General features: G+C 39.1%; 2 protein-coding genes across 3 annotated transcripts; both read right to left on the bottom strand.

Annotated features, from left to right (window-relative positions):
- Positions 1 to 340: 340 nt before the first annotated feature.
- On the bottom strand, positions 341 to 7,062 carry tmem45a (transmembrane protein 45a). Of its 2 annotated transcripts, XM_078259808.1 has the most exons (7): positions 6,832 to 7,062; positions 6,492 to 6,544; positions 3,886 to 4,093; positions 3,108 to 3,320; positions 1,488 to 1,672; positions 1,269 to 1,411; positions 341 to 1,103 (listed from the first exon to the last, which is right to left on the bottom strand). In XM_078259808.1, exons 3-7 carry the CDS (start codon positions 4,079 to 4,081, stop codon positions 1,013 to 1,015), a joined length of 828 nt encoding a protein of 275 aa, XP_078115934.1. In that variant the 5' UTR covers positions 4,082 to 4,093; positions 6,492 to 6,544; positions 6,832 to 7,062; the 3' UTR covers positions 341 to 1,012. The 2 variants fall into 2 exon arrangements, with proteins under 2 accessions (XP_078115934.1, XP_078115933.1); XM_078259807.1 differs by lacking the exon at positions 6,492 to 6,544.
- Positions 7,063 to 11,756: 4,694 nt separating this feature from the next.
- Positions 11,757 to 17,799, bottom strand: lnp1 (leukemia NUP98 fusion partner 1). The gene is made up of 4 exons (XM_078258221.1): positions 17,383 to 17,799; positions 13,705 to 13,950; positions 12,413 to 12,511; positions 11,757 to 12,144 (listed from the first exon to the last, which is right to left on the bottom strand). Exons 1-4 carry the CDS (start codon positions 17,566 to 17,568, stop codon positions 11,977 to 11,979), a joined length of 699 nt encoding a protein of 232 aa, XP_078114347.1. The 5' UTR covers positions 17,569 to 17,799; the 3' UTR covers positions 11,757 to 11,976.
- Positions 17,800 to 19,384: the final 1,585 nt, after the last annotated feature.

Raw genomic sequence — 19,384 nt, forward strand, 5'->3', positions numbered from 1 at the left:
TACAGTGATGGGATACTAAAACCTCATGATGGGATGATTCTATGATGCATGATGAGTGTTAAAGTGATACACTGTGATTTTACTCAGTGAGGAATAGAAAATATTCCTAGTGACAGATTTTGGTCATAGTGTCTAAAAAAGCAGACATTCTCTAGCAAGTTCTATTTTCACTTTTTAAATGATATGAAAGTGTTACTATAAACTCTGTTAACAGTAGGAATAATCCCTTACAGATATTCTTTTAAGACATAAAGCAACGCTGAATATACTGCCAAAAAGAAGCATAAACAACAGTATCAACCATAATATAATCTGTAATAACATCAAATAGGCAAATCTAAACATTTAAACAATTTTAATAAAATTCTTATTTTTTGGCATTTGGGTTTCAGTTTAAACAATATGAAACAAAATAGCCACAAGATGGCATTACACCAAAAACCAATATTTCTGACAACAGAGGTTTCAAATGAAAAAGCATGCAATCCATAAAAAGCTTACCCTTATGAGTTCATGTTCACTTATATTGTATGTGCAAAATAATAACTGGCAAAAATGATATGACCGAGTATATGAAAAGTATTAAAGATTATTTTTTTGGGGCATTTTAGGCCTTTATTTCCACAGGACAGATGAAGACATGAAAGGGGAGAGAGAAGGGGAATGACATGCAGCAAAGGGCCACAGGTCGGAGTCCAACCCTTTTCCGCTGCGTCGAGGAGTGAACATATGTGCGCCTGCTCTACCAACTGAGCTAACCAGGCCACATACGAAAAGTATTAGAACACAGTAAAATAACTAGCAATGAACAATGAGAGTAAGGCTAAAGGGGTTTACAGCTGATTAAATAAGGCAGAGGTAGAGATATATTTCTAAAGTAAAGCATCCAGAAACTTTGTCCTTATCCCTCTTCTGTTCTTCTAGTCGTACTGCTGCTGGAACTGCATCATATCAGTTGATTTATTATTATCCCTGATTTAAGTGTGATATACATGAGTCACAACAGTCCTCTTCACAGAATCTCATCTTCTGACTCTGGATCTCTCGGCTTCAGAAGTCCCATTTCCATCGGAGGAGTCCTCCTCAATCTGGAGCGAACCACACTACAGAGAAAGCACAACAAACAGTCACGCATAACATAAACTGTTGTGAGAGAGCGCCGTTAGAGGCACTTCAGTTGTTATTCCCAGTGTGGATGAATCTGCAGGACTTCCAGGACAAAAAGCAGCAGCTTATGGGATGTCTGGATGTGTGGAGCATGTTCTTACCAGCTGACGGTGCAATAGAGCGCGCTCACGATGAGCATGGCGAAGGCGAGGTGCCAGGAGTAACACATGGTGATGAACATCATGTTGTTGTGATCATTTAGGTCCCACTCAGGGCCGTGGGGAGGGTACAGCACATAACCAATCTGCGGCCGAAGAGAAGGCAACGTGAGGATATTATTAGGCACATCCATAAACATCAGCTCACACACTCTGATTTACCTGCCAGAACCAGCTTCCCTGAAGGAGAGTGAGGGTGCAGCGCAGCAGCTCCAGGATGATGTTACCTCGGTGGAAGACCTCCAGGAAGGCAACGACAGCCTCGCCAAAGATGGCGAAGAGAAGTAGCTGGTGCACATGGACGTCCAGCATACTCCTGCCATGGAGGTGGTAGAAGAAAAGAAATCCTGCAAAAACAAGAGGCAGTCGTCAATGGAAAAATAGATGAGAAAGGTGGAGAAAAATATATTTTTACCCATTAATCGCTTTGGTCAAATGGCATCTTGACTGCATTGTTGTTTTCCATTGACTAGTCTCCTATGATCTACTAATCTGTTAAAGTACAATAGGATATACTGTATGTTCATGGTTTAAATCAGTGATTCCCAACCAGAGGTATTTGTACTGTGGCAGTACTTCTGCAGTCACCAGAGGGTGCATGGAAATATTCTGGTGCAGCTCAACTAATTTGAAAAAATGTAAATAACAATTTGATTAGAAAATTGAAGAAATTGAGTATGCAGTAACTTGAACAAAATGTATTGCAAATGAGAGTAAGTGAAAAGTAGTATGCAAGCAAGCAAGTAAAGAAGTTAGCTAAAAGTGAGGTGCAAATGATTCAAAAGTTGCTAAAAATAGTGAATATACAGTTCAAATAGTTAGCTATTTTATTTTTTCCTAAGTCCTAAGATTTTCATTGCAAACGACTACTTCTGTCATTGTTGTACACATGACAAATAAAGAACCTTGAACCTTGACTAAAAGTAATGGCTAAACGGCTCAAATAGTTAGCCAAAAGTAATGGATAAATGATAGAAATTTCCAGCTTCGGCTGCTAGAAGTACAAATGCAACTTGGCCACACCAGAGACAGAGACGTTTTAGAACCCAGACGCCCCAACTCAGAGTAACTACCTGTATCTGTGTTTTCTTTCTCCACTGCCACGCCTCTTTAGGAGACCAGAGGCAGGTAATGAGTGGAATGATTCCAATAATAGAAGTAAATGATTATTTTGCCCCATAGTCATCAAAGTAAAGGAGTAAAATGGACAAATTTTTTCTTTTCTGCTGATGGTCGGCCATTGGGTTGGTGTGTCAGGGCCTAAACCTTCACAGACACCCAAACAAAACTAATTTTCCTATTGCTAAATATGTCTAACTACTAGATATTTACTATCTTTGTGTAAATATCTAATGTTTAAGAAAATAATAATGAATTATGCAAATATAACTTTTCATCCATCCACACGATGTTCATTACACTTTCAAGCGAGGCCACGCCCATTTAGGAGACAGGAAGTTTTAGGAGACAGGAAGTTTGTACCGTTTCATACCAATGCATTATCTTTGGCCAAACCAACCTAAACATTGGCAGTTTAATTGTTAATTAAATAATTGTTAATTGTTGCTTGTAACAATATTGTAAAATATTTTAACAATTGTATAAATAGTGTTACATAATATCCAGTTAGTGATAACGGGTGGTGTTGATGAAGGGGTACTTCAGTTGATCTAATAGGGCTGTTTGGGTACGTCTTAATAATATAATTATAATAATATAATAAAATAAAATATAGTAAATAAATAACATCAAAGTGAAAAAAACAAAAGTAGTTTTTCTTACCTTCATTAAAGAAAGCAATAGCCAGCATTAACCTATCCAGTGCCATTGGAGCAACCTCTGTGGTGTGTACAATCAGATTGACAGTAGCAGCCAGGCCAAAGAACAGATACATGGTGGCATGCTGCCAGTTCATCAGATATTCCCAATGTTTCTCTGCAAAGTCATACAGCTGGAGTCTCGGCCCACCTGCTGCAAACTGCTCTGCCAGCATCCCTGGGGAGCACAGCAGAGGAAACACTCAGATCTCCTTAATCGGTTCGGTTGAGACCTGCGGCCCTTTGCTGCATGTTGTTCCCGCTCTCTCTCCCCTTTCATGTCTAAGCTGTGTTATCAAATAAAGGCCTAAAATGCCCCAAAAATCATCTTAAAAAAACTAGAGTGAACACTGTAAATGCCTATTTGTGTCTTACTTTACTCACACTAGTGGCCAGGTTGGTTCAGTGGTAGAGCAGGCACTCTTATACTGAGGGTTTGAATCCGACCTGTGACAATTCTTTCCTGCATGTCTTCCCCCTTTCTCACCTAGTTGTCCTATCAAAAAAATAAAGGCGGAAAAAGTCCAAAAAATAATAGAAAATACTTTACTCACACTGTACGTACTCATTAAAGTTATTTAAGTTGCTTTTGGTGTGTGCTGGATTCATGCAGACGACTCTTGAGTAGCCAAAGTTTAAAAATGAAGGGATGCCAAAAGAGGCTCATTTGAAATCAGCTGTTTTTCATATCACTCACAGTGTCTGTGTTTGTGTTTTGTAAGTGGCTAGAAAGACCTACTTACCAACAAAAGAGAAGAAGAGTACGACAGAGCTTTCGATGATCTCCAGGCGGCGCTGTGAGGCTCTGCTGGCCAGCCGAGTGGAGCCTATACTCTTGTTCCTGCGGGTGGCGTGCCAGAGTGAGTGCTTCCCTGTCCACCAGATCCCAGCTACCAGAAAGAAGCTTCCAGGGAGCGCGTGGCCCTTGAAGCTTCCCATGACACCGAGCCCCTGAATCGTAGGAGGAAACAAATCTATTAGCAGTTGTTATGGATAACTGCATCACTGCAGAGTGATAACCAAGTAGAAACATGACGGCTGTTATCTCAATGGTCTAAGAAAACCCTGTTTCTTCTTCCACTAAAAAAGAAAACACAAATTTCTATTTAGCACAAATCAGGGTTTTATTCTCAATATTGCGTCTATATTACATCAGCAAGAAAAATATGTTGCTTTCTTTTAAATGCAGATAGTTAATGTATCAAAACAAGATCATTTCATCACATACGCAATTTAGAAGTGTTCTTCCAGTAGCATGGGGATATAGCCTACAGTATTTTTAACATGACTGGCAAATGAGAAGGAATAAGAAATGGGCAAAAGGAGTGCCTGCAATTGAGATAAACAGCATAATCAGCAGCCATAATTAGTGTGTGTGTGTGTGTGTGTGTGTGTGTGTGTGTGTGTGTGTGTGTGTGTGTGTGTGTGTGTGTGTGTGTGTGTGTGCCTTCAGCTGACCTCAGTAGAAGTGTGTCTAGAAAGGGAAAGAAACCGGTTTAGGCTTTCTCCTTTACCTTTAAACATGTGAACCTGCAGTTTTTCCCTTTGCGTTATGCGGACTGAGCTCACTTCATGAATTTACATTAGTTGCATGCTGTCCCTGGTAATGACTAGCCATCATTTCTGGATGATGTGTGCTCGTGACTGTGGGTGCAGACCCGGCTGTCATCAACTGCTGTTTACACCTACACGTTTATTGTGAAAGGGAACAAACGCATGCACAATAAAAGGAAAAATGATCAAAAACAAACGGGCTACCATTTCAAAGTCAGCCATGTGCTGTGCACTCTTTTATCCATTGTGTGCCTCCTTATGGTTTCACTGTACATGAAATCAATAGTATAAAGAAACTTTATCAACCTGTTGATAAAGATAACCTGAGAGATAACCCTCAGCAATAAATAATGTTTTGTAAACTCTGAGAGCAAAGCAGGAGTGACATTAACAGCGAGCAGAGAATCAGAATAAGGTGCATGGCTGTACTTTCTTTTGTGATGGAGATGACAGACAGTATTCCGCCCGGCAACAAAGAGAACCTTTTGAATGAGGACAATGAATACAAACAGATTGTTTGAGATGTTAAGCTGAGCTCATCTGTGTCAGAGACCCATTTTTCCCGTGCAACCTCTACAGACTGAGGAAAACACTTCAGTCGCCATGGCAATCACTCCGTCGTGTCACTGGAGTGCTGCTGCAAGACTCTTCAGTGTTTGGCTGATTTACTCATAATCAACGACAACATCTGTGTAGCTTGTCTCCAGATTCATTTGTTCCCACACTTCTTCTGTCAAGGGTTTCAGTGAATAAATATACGTTCTTACACTCACTGGTGGAAAGTAACTAAGAACATTTACTCAAGTAGGTTACTGTGCTTGAGTCCAGTTTTGAGGTACTTCCATTTTATGCAACTTTATACTTCAACTCTACATTTTAGTGGGAAATAATGTACTCTTCCATTACATTTATTTAACAGTGACTTTTCAGATTCAAGATTGTTTTTATCAAAAGGAGGCCATCATTGTTATAGATAACTCAACCCAACAGTATATAAAACAATAAATAGCCCTGCCTTGACCAATTATAACACTAAAGTACTGCTTACATGTTGAAGCATCAATAATAATGATCCAGATGGATCATTCTACGTGATGAGTACTATTAGCTATGATACTCCATGAAGCTTTAAGAAGGCCTATATTTGTTGCTAATATTTTTACTTAATTACAATTTAAAAATGCAGGACTTTTACTTAACGTAATTGAGTATTTTTATAATGTGGGATTGTTTTTTCCTCCTCCACCACTGATGATACTTCAGTAACGATTGTACGTGTTTGTTTGATTTAATATGGAATTATTAAACTGCCTGGGTATTTTTGAATTAGTTGGTGACACCATGGAGAGTCTTCATGGAGGTATAGATTCTAGTTTAGGAACCATTGACTATAAGAAAAGACTTTAACTGTTCCTGACAGTAAGTGAGCTATTTTAAAATCACCTTAAAAATAACCATAAGGACATTGCCACCAGTGGTGTAGTCTAGTGTATTGTAGTGGGTATACTGTACTGTATATATATTGGCCAGAATATGCCTGGGAGGGGTGTCTGGGTGTCCTCCCCCAAGGAAGTTTTGAGCATCAACGACTTCATTTCCTGTATTCTGACACACTTTTATGCACCAATTTACGTTGGAAAACCCTTTATTTAGCCTATGCAAAGAAGAAAAACACAGATGACAATTCTAAATATATCAAAAATATAATAGAAAGTATGTTGTTGCGTGTCATTGGGCATTTTTAAGTGGGTGTATGGAAATCCTGGAGCTTTCTTAGTGGGTATACTGCTTATACCTGCGTATCACGTAGACTACACCACTGATGTATTCTGGCAGAGCAGACAGAGGCTGTAAAGTTTATGAAAAGAGATACAGATACAAACATGAAGAGTAACTAATTTAATGTCTTACAATGTAAAACAAGTTGCAATCTGAGATTATTGGGTGCAAAGATCAGCAAAAAGATGAGTTTTGTGGTTTACTGAAAAAAACTTTTAGGATTTTTTTTATAAAGGTAATACGTTTTATTTCGGAGTGTATGTTATAGGCGACTGTGTACATAAATCTAGCTACTGAACAGATATACAGTAGTCTATAGAATGCCTTTATAGTAGAAAGAAAAAGGGGGGTCTTACCCAATTATGTTCGTCACTGGAGATGAAAAGTTATTACATATAAATTTAGCCAGAAATATCAACGCATCTTCATTTTCTTATCAAACAAATCCTTTTTCCAAAGAAGAGAGATAGCCTCTGTTCCTCGGTGAGACACAAAGTATACAGTAAACATCAGCTATGTCTTCCTAATCTGACTCCCAGCCGCCTCCAGACCAGACCCGTTTCACAACCTTTTTTCCCCTGACTCTAAACAACAGTTGAGGGTTTTACCCCCCAATAAACTATCCCATTGGATTACAGCGGTGAGCTCGCGTCATCAGTCCGTGCTATGATTGGCTGACGTCCATGTCAGTCTCAGGTGTCTACTGTCCACGTGTGCACTTTCACTCCGCCTGCTCCCTCTCGGCTCGGAGGAAACCGCTACTTTCCATCCAGCCAGGGCAGGGCAGGCAGGGGCCGGGCCGGGCTGGGACAAGACCTCCGGCACGTACACTGCGGCTGGAAGACCTCCTTCCTTATCTTCAGACAGGAGGTTTGCTTTATTCACTCCAAACCGAGTAGCAGTTAGTGTGTTACTGTTATGTGCAAGAATGTAGGCTAACGTGGGTGTACATGGAAGCATAAAGTGAATTCTAGCATTATTCAGAATTTACACGGCAAACTACTAGCAAACAGCAAATAGCAAATGAATGACCCATTGTAACCCAAAGTTTTCTTAGCCCTATTTTAGCTTTTTTTACTGAGCTTTAGAACTACCGTCTGTTCAGAATGTATTTATTTGTGAAGGGTAAAACAGGAGGATAAACTAGCTCCACAGGTCACAGCTGTCGCCCATTGGTGGGATTTAGATTTCAAAGGTGGGGGGGGACACAGTTCCAGACACAAACCCTCAAAGGGCTTTAGTTTTTCAGATACCCCTAGGTAGAACATTTCACGACCATGTCCCGTGATGAAATGGACAGTCAGAACAGTAATATTTTATAGACTTTAGCAAAAAGTGATGAAACTGATTAATATATTGACTCACCACCATATACAGTCTCACCACATAGGCAAAAAGGGCAGAATAAAGCCACTCATTTAATGTTTCACCTGTTGCTTGGATTTAGTTCAAATTAGCTCTAATAGTGCCCTAATATCCGCTCTACTCCTCAAAGCAATATGAATATAAAATGTGTATAATTATAAAACTTGTTTGCATAAAAACAATAAATGCAGTGCAATAAAGCAAAATGTGTAAAAGGGGGAATAAAACTCATTTTTGTCATGTTAATATGTTACAAAGTATGCAAAAATGAACTGTTTTATCATCAAATAAAAATGTAACTCCAGTTAACCCTATGGAACTCAAGATTTCAAAATGTATCTCCGCTTACAATGTTCAAACTAGACACTTCAAGCCCCACTATAATATATACTGTTATCCACTTTTAAAGATTGTATACAGACTTTTGAAATTCTTTCTTGTTATTCTCGTTCCATACTCTCCACTCATTCTGGAGAATCAGTAATTTGCTACAACTTATAAGATACAAACACCATTTCAACTTCAGAATTACACACACACACACACACACACACACACACACACACACACACACACACACACACTTCCTAAAGTGTTAAAGTGTGTGTGTAAAATAGATAATAGACACAACAGCCACATTAAAAAATTGTTTTAGGTGTAACTTACAACATTCGTAGCGGCTGCATTCCAGTCAGGTGTGTCAGTGACAGGGCTCTGATATTGTAAATGCTGATTTACTGACACACCTATGGAATGGAGCCATCATTACAGTAACATCATTGGTTACGCCTGTGCTTTCCCAGCTTAGTCAAAATGTCTGCCTTGAGAAGGCAGATCATGGTATTGCCATTGTTATTATGGGATTTAACTACATTTGAATACTTGTTATTATTGGCCTTTTTATGGGCTGCAGTGTAATAATCCGAACAATAAACGATGTAACAACTGTTGATGATACATTAACACACTGAAAAGTGTATGTTTGTTGAAAGCACACCGCATTTAGCAAGGGAGTGTCTCGTCAGTGTGTGCTTGCGGCTTGTTGTGTGTTGATCACAGTGTCACTCCGGCCTTGGAAGCCCAGCAGTGTGAGTTTGGCTTTACACAGCTGTTCTGTACTTTTAGTTCTGATTAAAAATGTATATGAATATGTCATGTATGAAAGACAAACTTGTAACTCACAGAGGGGACACTAAATATACATTATTACATCATTTCCCCTAGATAAAACATTCATTTTGGTTGGACATAAATCCAAGCCAGATCACAGTCGATTCGATAGACCGGGATTTATTGGTTAATTAATGAATTAAGTAAACATGTGTCACATGAAGTAATAGTCAAGTAGTGATGTACATCCTAAACATGGAAAGACATCCATTTGTCACTATCTTGAAATAAAATCTAATTTATGTAATTGCTATTTACTGTATATGTATACATTTATATACAGGCAGCCTGATTTTGTTGCACATTTATCACACGCTGTAAACTCTTATTTGGCAGTGCAAAAACCCGACAGAGATGCTTGAAAGCTCACCAGTGTAGAGACGACAGTCTGGGCCTCACATGCAAAACAGCAGATAAAGCAGGAAAATATATGACAGACGGACTCACTGCATCAGGAGGAGGAGTTTGCTTTTATAACTTCAGAGTAAAGATTAACACAGGCATAAAACAGGCGGATTTTCTTACTCACTTTCAAGCTTTTCGTGAAGCTCGAAGTATTATTATTTCTGCCCATGCTCTTATCACATACTTCCACAAGATTTAGTTATGTCATCAACATGGACGGAGTCTACAATTCATCCAAAAATACTGGCCACAATTAGTTTGAATATTCAAATACTCAACATTCTATTGACACACTGTAAGTTAGTGTGGAACATAACCTTTCTTCTTGTCCGACAAGGGAGAGGTGTATAAAATGGTTTAAGTTAACATTGTGTTTTCAAGAAGTTTATTTTATAAAAGGGAAATCTCAGTGACCATGAATCTTCTCATCTAACTCTCAGCAAGAAAGCAAATAAACACATTTACCAAAATGAAAAATTATTCCTTGAAGGTAAATGAGATTTACAAAGATGCAAAAAGAAAAATGTAACAATATAAAAAAAAACATAATGAATCTTGAGGAAATTTGCTTCAAAAACTGTAGGTTCAATGCAGAGTTTAGAATGTCTGGAAATTCTTCTGACACTAACATAATGTAGACAAAGAGACAAAACCACTCGTATTTTGGGAATAATTTAAACATAACCTTCTAATCTTATATAACTATTTATATTTAGAGTGTGAGACGCCACCAATTACAAGTTATCTCACTTATTAAGGGTCCTCCTAGTCTTGCATCGCCAGACCCTCCTCCACAGTGCTGCGGAGGAGGGTCAGGCTAGTCCACACAGCATTCCGGAATGGAAGTAAAACGTTTATTGGCATTTCTCTAAACCAATCACAATCGTCTTGGGCGGCGCTAGGCGCCGGACGGAGCCACAGTGCCTCTGCAAAATAGCTTCAGAAAGGAACTTGTTTTGGTGGAACATGTGTACGTTCAGAAAACTCCGATTGGATAGATATTTTAGCTAGCTGTCTGGATTTACCCTGCAGAGATCTGAGGAGCAGGTAACCATAGTCCTCAGAAATTGACCGGAGTTTAAAATCGGATTTTCCGATGGCACCGTAGCAATCCCAGAAGTGGAACGTCGTGGATATAGACTAGGGGCCCCCTAACTCTCATACAGCCCTCCCAAGACAGAGGATAATCTAAAATCTCCTCATCGAGTACAGGTTAGAGGAAATCCGCACAGGTTGACCAAGGAGCAGCGGATTCATGCAGAATGACCAAGGTGTGGTAGACCTCTGGGGGTCAGTGGGTCTTATTGACATGCAGGCATGGCAGGTGTAGGTACAAGGACCGTTATGGGACTTTGATGCGGGACGAAGACCAGTAGAGGGGATTCGGCATGAACACGTGGACACACATCTGTTTTTTCCACAGCCACTGCTCCATGCACTGAAACACATTTTAAAAGAGTTTATTACATCTGTTGTTTGTTTATGATTTCTGCAGGTATTGATTTGCCTCACTGATGCCAGGAGCTAATTGCTAGAGTAAGCATATGCACAACAGGATAAACACTGAACCTGCTTTACTTGATTGCACATTCACTGTATTCCTGAAGGAGTGCAGTTATAAAAGAGTCCAAGCAATTTCCTCTGGTATAAGGAAGTTATAAAGCAGGTAATTCAAAGTACATTCAAGTACTAACAACACTAAAGTTATGACTGAACACAAAAACACAAATCATTTTGGACTTCATTAATGCAACTTTGTCATTCAAAATGACCAAAAGTTACTGGAAACAGTAAACAAATCACAACCTTGACAAATGAATTCAAGTTACTGTATGTGCCATATGAAATATCTTTTGTAACAACATTTCACACTATCAAAATTATATTGTAGTTCTCCTGAAAGGCTTTTTAAATGTGGTAAAAGGACAATATTCTCCATGTGTGATAATAATTTGATGAATAACCAGAAAGATATTGGCTAGATTGTCACCCAGTAACATCCTGTGCGTCATAACTGAACATAAAGTACCATTACGTGACCTGTGTACAACTTGACATGCTTTTTATAATACTATAAAGAAAATATTTTATACATCTCATTTATAAAAGAGGCACATATTCTTTGCCAGTGTTCAAGTAGCATATACTTCAATATGGCTGTCGGTAAATAAAAGCTAATACAAGCAGGAAACTTTAAGCACTGGTAATTTATTTTAATCAAATATTACCTTAGGTTTTTCCTTATAAGAATTTCCTAAAATTCCACACAAAAAAAACATTCTTGCAAAAATTCATATTTTTTAAAATGTTTTTACAATTATGAATCCTAGAGCCTCCTAAATTTGGCCTTTGCCACTGAGGAGAAAGAGTGGTAATCACTCCAAAGCAGACAAAGCGAAAGGGCCCATAGGACAGCTTTACAGGATCAGGTCAGCTAAGGTCCTGAGATTTTAACACTTGAACGTAAGTAAAAACTTCAGGAGACAATCCTGATGTTTGGCTCATGGGTGCAAAATCCTCCACTTTTACACCGACGAGTCACCTCCTCCCACCGACTGATATCAGCGATGTCTACGCAGGGAAAGTTGACGGCAGGGTGTGTACGGCTCCTTCTCCATGGAGATTGGCCCGTCTGCTGAATTCCTCCTCTCATCCGAGAGTCTCCTCACCTGACAAGCCGCTGCTTCACTGCCGCTGCGGGGCCGACACTGCTCTAACCTCTGAGCCGCCTTCAGCACCCACCAAACGGAGACATCATGATCAGTTAAGTGCCAAGTCCTCAGCTGTTAGAGTGCTCCATGCTTCCACAACACAGATATGTTTCAGGTGCAGGCAGATTGTTTTCAGACAACTCCACATCATGCATATCCAGGAATGAGCTGCCATTATGCACCCTTGATTTGATGTTTGACATGCTGGGACTAGAGTGAACAAGTGAACACGCAATGGGAAGGTAAACATAGTGTAGTACAAACATGCAATGAGAAGATGTTTTACCTCTTTGTGGAAGCGATGTGCACAGTGCAGCTCTTGAACTCCCCCTCCACCCTTCCGCATGTCGTCATAACAGATCGGGCACAACTTGTCGTCACCATTCTGGCAAAAAAAAAAGAATCAACTTTCATTTTAAAGCTCAACCTCTGACCAAAATCAATTGTAGTACTACAGTAATTAAAGATATATTGTGCTGTATTAAATCCAGCTCTGTGCCATCTTAGTGTGGGCAGTGTGTGCAGAGGAGCGGTGTTTGGCTGCCCACCGTGGCTCCGAGATCAGCTGATGCCCACCGGATGAGGCGAAGTGCTGCTCCGCTCCGTGGAGAGCAGCGACACGAAGGGAGGCCAAACAGCATACACGGCCCACACTAAGATGACACAGAGCTGGTTTAAAATCTGCAAAGTATTCCTTTGAGTATTGTATCTGGTATATTTACAGTATTAACATTGTCTGGTTGCACTTTACTCCTACAACTTGTGTACTGTTAAAAAAGTGAAAGGGCTAATAGATATGAAGCTTGAAGTTGACATTGATGACCAAACACAACTGCACAACAATCCAGCTTTTATTTTGAAAGCTTCGTTGGATTTGAAACACATTAAGCCCCAGATTCTTCTCCAGAAATCCTCCAAATTATGTAATGTAAAATTTTTAAATACCCAAATACAAAATACATAATTGCCCTTTCATAAAATGTGAAACATCTATACAGTACTATCACCAAAGATGCAGTACACTTTACAATGAATAATATGAGTTCTGGGGATATGTTATTTTGCTGCACTATACCTATGCTATATACTTTTGTACTGTATTATGTTATTCTAAACAATATTATGACACTACGGCACCTTATACTATCTCATTACCTCACTATTTCATAATGTACCATATTATACTATACTGTGTTAATATGTTACATTGACCCTTGCAATATATTCTATTCTATTAAGACTCTGCTGTTATTATTCCCACCACTGTCACTTTATCAGCACCACTCACTTTATCCTGTCATCTGTCTCCAAATGCTCTGCATTTTATAGTTTGTAGTTTGTATTCTATTTTAGTTTCTGTTCCTCTTAATATTTATTTCTGTCCTTTTTCTGTATTTATCTTTGTTGTACTGCTGCAATAACCAAATTCCCCCTGCTGGAGATCAATAAAGGTGTATCTTATTAGTGAAAGACTGATCGGCCCTGCAGTTAACTGTATAATCTACAGCATGCAGGGCTAGTAAAGAAAACTATAAAAACTGCTTACATTTTCATTAGCTTTATAATATTTCTACTCACCACAGACATGGTCCTCTTATCACAGAGAAAAAGTCTCTTCTGGAAAGACTCTGTGAGCTCTGGGATAGTGGTGATGCGGTTCTCTGGGATGGCTGACTTGGAGCGGCTGTTGTCATCTGAGGAGGTACAACGAGCTCTCTGGTGAGGCCGGACCTCCCCCTTCTCCTCTTGCGTTTTGATGTGGCTCGGGGTAGCTGCCATTGTCGCTGTGTGGAGCCTGTTTAACGCCATGGCATCTAATTGTGACTGTGGACCACACAGAGAAGGACAATATGTGCTAAATCTCGACTCAAAGGGAAACAATAGTGTAATATTTCTGTTTCCATTTAGAGCTGAAATGTGAAGAGCAACTGTGAGACAGACAGACAGACAGACAGACAGACGGACAGACTCACACTCACAGAGAGACAGACAGATGACCATGCTGAGATTTAGTCTGTGAATTAAATTAATCACCCCTAATTTTCTTAAGTAACATGTTTGCAAAGCACATGATTGTAGCACCAGGTTGTAGTTGGCCTCTCGACCCAGTTCATTGATTTACATGATTTACACAACAGCATTTACATGATTACACTTATATGTTGCAAAACAGGTATGTTGAGGGTCCCTGGACTGTATTACAAAAGTAAGGATTAATCAAGAGTACTCCAGGGATGTGTCACACTATGTTGGTATAACATTTTAATGGAATTGTACCATGTACAATTTCATATGACGAATGGAACTGATTGATTGATTTCAATGAAGTTTGGGGTACTCACAAGAGACCGGCAGCAGAGGCCGGGATATCTTCACTCCTACATTTCCCAAAGTGCACCTAAATAGCATCTTTCCACCTTTCCCCAATTTGCTATGCAGATTTTCTTTAATAAATCTAAAGTCTCCAAGCTAAATCTGAGATATGTATAAAGTCAGTGCAGTGGCCCTTTAAGAACTCAATTACAAGACAAAGCTTAAGTCCATAAACAGTGTCTAAAAAGATTGCATTGCAGTACACATCTATCTACTTGTGGATTAATACTATGGTCATTTGTCTTGTCCCTTCACTTAAATGCTCAAGTTGATCTGTGTTGGCAGAAGCAAGCTCAGGATTCACATTTAAAAAGAAAATCTGATTTTCAGCCAAGCTGCAGCCATCAGCAATTTACTTGACACCACCTAGAGGCCGATCTCTGAGTATGTGTCGTCATATCTCTTATCAGCTGCTTTTGTTTCACTTAACCTGCAAAACTACTCAGACGAATAAAACTAAAGCCCTCCAAATGTAAACAAAATATAAGTGCAACTCTAATCCTATAAGAATATGCCACAAAACTGCTTTTATAAAAACAAAACATAATGAAGCACGTGCACGCAATGTTGCTTGTCCCTCCACAAGTCCATCTTAAATATACAGGGTGTCTGTCTACATTTTGGTCCACATCCACCTTTTATAAATATCCCTTGACCATACTGAGTACCTACTGTATGAGCCACAACCATGCTGCTGTGTAGCTGGCGCTGACCTTTGACCTTCCTATGACAGGAGGCAAGTGATAAGTCCCTTATGGCAATGAATAAAGTAGTGCACTGTTCTATACAGTAAATGCCCTATATTTGCGTAAGAGCTCTTACATGCAACAGTCCATGACTAAACATCGTTGAATGCACTTAATACTTTGCATAAACACACACATTTATCTGTGCATGTGTGTGTTTGTGTGTTTAAGTGTGTGCTGGGACAGCGTCATATATTTTTACATCAGCAGGCATTATTTATGTGAGGCTGGTGGAGGCAAACTACAGGTCAGAATTAGGGCTGGGTTCAAATAATCGATTCTCCAATTAAAATTGATCTTTGTTTGAGTAATCTGATATCGATTAATAAAATCCAGAAATCAATCTTTAATATACAGTGTCTCACAAAAGTGAGTACACCCCTCACATTTTAGTAAATATTTCATTATATCTTTTAATGGGACAACACTGAAGAAATTACACTTTGCTACAATGTAAAGTATGAAGTGTACAGCTTGTATAACAGTGTAAATGTGCTGTCTCCTCAAAATAACTCAACACACAGCCATTACTGTCTAAACCGCTGGCAACTAAAGTCAGTACACCCCTATGATAAATTCCCATAGAGGCAGGCAGACTTTTATTTTTAAAGGTCAGTTATTTCATGGATCCAGGATACTATGCATCCTGATAAAGTTCCCTTGACCTTTGGAATTAAAATAGCCCCACATCATCACATACCCTTCACCATACCCCCCCCATCATCACATACCCTTCACCATACCTAGAGATTGGCATGGGTTACTTTCCATAAAATCATCTCTCAATGCAAATCAAACCAGCTATTAGGCTAACCGACATAAAACCATGCCAATCTCTAGGTATGGTGAAGGGGATGTGATGATGTGGGGGGGCCAAGGGAACTTTATCAGGATGCATAGTATCCTGGATCCATGAAATAAATGGCCTTTAAAAATAAAAATCTGCCTGCCTCTATGGGAATTTAACATAGGGGTGTGCTGACTTGTTGTAGTTGCCAGGGTTTAGACATTAATGGCTGTGTGTTGAGTTATTTTGAGGAGACAGCACATTTACACTGTTATACAAGCTGTACACTTCATACTTTACATTGTAGCAAAGTGTAATTTCTTCAGTGTTGTCCCATTAAAAGATATAATGAAATATTTACTAAAATGTGAGGTCTTTTCACCATGGATGTATAAGTTAAAAAGTACTTAAGTAAACTAACTTTTTGGTGGTCAATTCTTAATGTAAACAGTAACCTGGTGCATTATAAAATAATATGTGAGGGTTGCTTCTTGCTTGTACAATTTACAGAATAAGTTCTCGGAGAATCTCTTTTATATCCAAGCAAAACTGGTACTGTAACTGAAATGTTCCTAACCTAATTAATATGGAATCGAATCAGAAATGTACTTGAATCGGGACCTTGTGAATCGGAATCAAATCGATTTGGGGAATCATTGGCGACACCCAGCCCTAGTCAGAACTATTGTTGGTATTGTTTGGGTTTCACTACTTTAATATAAAAAGAAGAGCACAAAATGACAGTCTTTGACATTAAAGAACGGCTTGTTTATTGCTAAGGCCATGCGATCAATTTTAAATAATTTATTTTGGTGCCACTTCATTTCATTTAAGTGGCACCAAAATGAGGCACCGAAATCTGCTTTGCCATTTGGCCGGTAGATACCAATCGTATAGGAACTGGTGCCAATGGTTTCGGTAGCCAACCCTAGTCAGAACACCCTATTACTAAACATAACAGACCTACATAGCCTGCATAGTGCTCATACCAACTTGTTGCTTTTCCAATATCTGCACAGTGTACACATGCATTCATCTACTGTCATTGTCTGCCAAAATATAAATGGGTTCATACTTTATTACTTATATATTCTTTGCATAAGTCTATACATTCTCCACGCTGACATATTAGATTTTGATTAATTAAGGTACATACAGTTTTTTTGTTATAGGTTTATCTTTAAAGACATTGGTATTAACAAGTTTACATCAGTTTAATAACATTCTGTGCTGTGGTCAAAGGTTGTTTTTCTTAATGGCGGAAAGAAAGTGTGTTACTGCTGTTTATATTTCAATGCAAACACATATTGTACACTGAACAAAGTGACGTGCGATGCTGGTGGTCCTTACCACAGTCGGGAGTGATGCTCTTCGATCACCGTGTATTTTTGCAGATCTTCTGAAACTGCGTTTCCTGTCTCTGGAGCGTCCACATTCGGCTCCGTGACCCCAGTAACTACTCATCCATTTTGTGAAGTTACCATCATCATCATCATCGTCGACCATGAGGGAAGAAGGCAGGAGCCTGAGAGACATGATGGGAGTTGTGCAGGGAGCCTCTTGGTGTAGCAAGTCCGAGTACAACCGATAGAAGTGTGCTCCCAGCTGAGTGGTACAGAGGGTAAAAACAATGCTGAGCTGCTCGCACACAATACTGTCCCACGGGGCAAAGGTAACTGACTACAATTTGATCTTTCTGGAACCCTCAAGCACTGTATTGTGTTATTCTTGGATGAGCCAAAAATAAACTGCAGTCTTTAAATAAGTGAATCCTCTATAATCTATTTAACGTGGCTGGTAGAAAGTAAACATGGAATCAACAGGGAGGCAGAAGGCAGAGAGGAGCAGCTAGTGTTTTGAAACTGGGTGGGTGATGTGAACACTGCTTTTAATCTTTCCATTACAGTCATGGGCCTGGGGGTGGACAACTGAAACTCCAATTTCCCCATACTTTCCACTCATCAAACCTGTCAATAATTATGGAGTGCAGGCTACCCTGTCTACCGCTGTGCACTGTGAGCCTGGGGCTTGTTTAATACAGGACAGAGAGGGAACATATCTTTTCATGTTACACTGCGCACTACTTAATCATATTTTCTTTATATTTGCCTTTATTATCTATTTGTTTCAAAATTCTCCTTCGTGATATAAGAGAAATTCAACTGTGTGTGCACAATACAGCAACTGGAAAAGCAACATTGGCACAAGTTGGAACCAAAATATTCATAAGCACACATTTTATGAAGTTGTACCATACAATAGGTTTACGTTTTCCACCAAAGCGTGTATGTCATTAGTTCACTCTTGATACAATGCCATACTGTATCACACATAAGACACAGTTTACAGTATCATTTGAAGATAAATTGTGCAGAGTAATTTCAGGTGAGAAAATCTGACTCTAGTCGGGTCACTTTTAGTACTAAACTATGTATAAGAAAAATATGTCTTAATTTCTTTATTGCTTAAAATAGGGGCCAATCACTGAGACTTATGAATAAAATAATATCAAACTAATTTGAAAGTGGGGGGACATGTCCCTCCTGTCCCCAGTGAAAATGATGCCCTAGGCTCTTTATATATCCCTACATGATACTAGAATATACAAATCTCACATGCAAATGACCCACTATTTTTCAATGACTGTAAAATAATACAGTGGTTTAACATGTTTTAAGTTACAGTGTTGTAGACTAGAGGATCAGATATGAGAGGCTGCCATGCCACTCAGTGAAATCATATTTACTACAACTGATTCAACTTGTTTTGGATTTAGTATGTGTCACAAATCTACTAAATATTTTTTGGAACCCAGACCAATAAGCCAGAGAATAAGAGACCAACAAGAAACTGCATGAATAAAATGTGCTCTGCATGAACATCTAAAGATAATCCGATTCAATGATCTAACTGGAATAATTTGGTATATTTACGTAGTTGATTTGTAAAGATTTACATTTTCATAGTACCTTACTTCCCAGCATTATAGGAGTGCAGAGAACCAAACATCTAGTGGCGGTAAACTAAGCCAGGCTGTGCTAACAATAGCATGCCCATTTTACAGGAATAACAGACAGAGAGTCAGGAATAGCTAGAAGATCAGACATCCTTAGTGTAACCTCTGTCCGTAGCCCCACTTTCCCCTCTTTAAAGCAACAATATCTGCAGGGTCATTGAAGAGACACGCACCACAAATGGAATATTGAAGGTTATTGTGTCTCATCACATGTTGCAGTTTACTGGCAAAATTGATTTTATTACTTTTCAAAACAAGCTACTGTGTCAGTGATGGATTATTCTGAGGGGAAGCAACATGTTTTAAGCTACTCTACCAGGACAGTGTAAAATGTAC

Source organism: Sander vitreus, chromosome 9 (genome assembly GCF_031162955.1).
Source record: "Sander vitreus isolate 19-12246 chromosome 9, sanVit1, whole genome shotgun sequence".
Classification (NCBI taxonomy): Eukaryota; Metazoa; Chordata; class Actinopteri; order Perciformes; family Percidae; genus Sander; species Sander vitreus.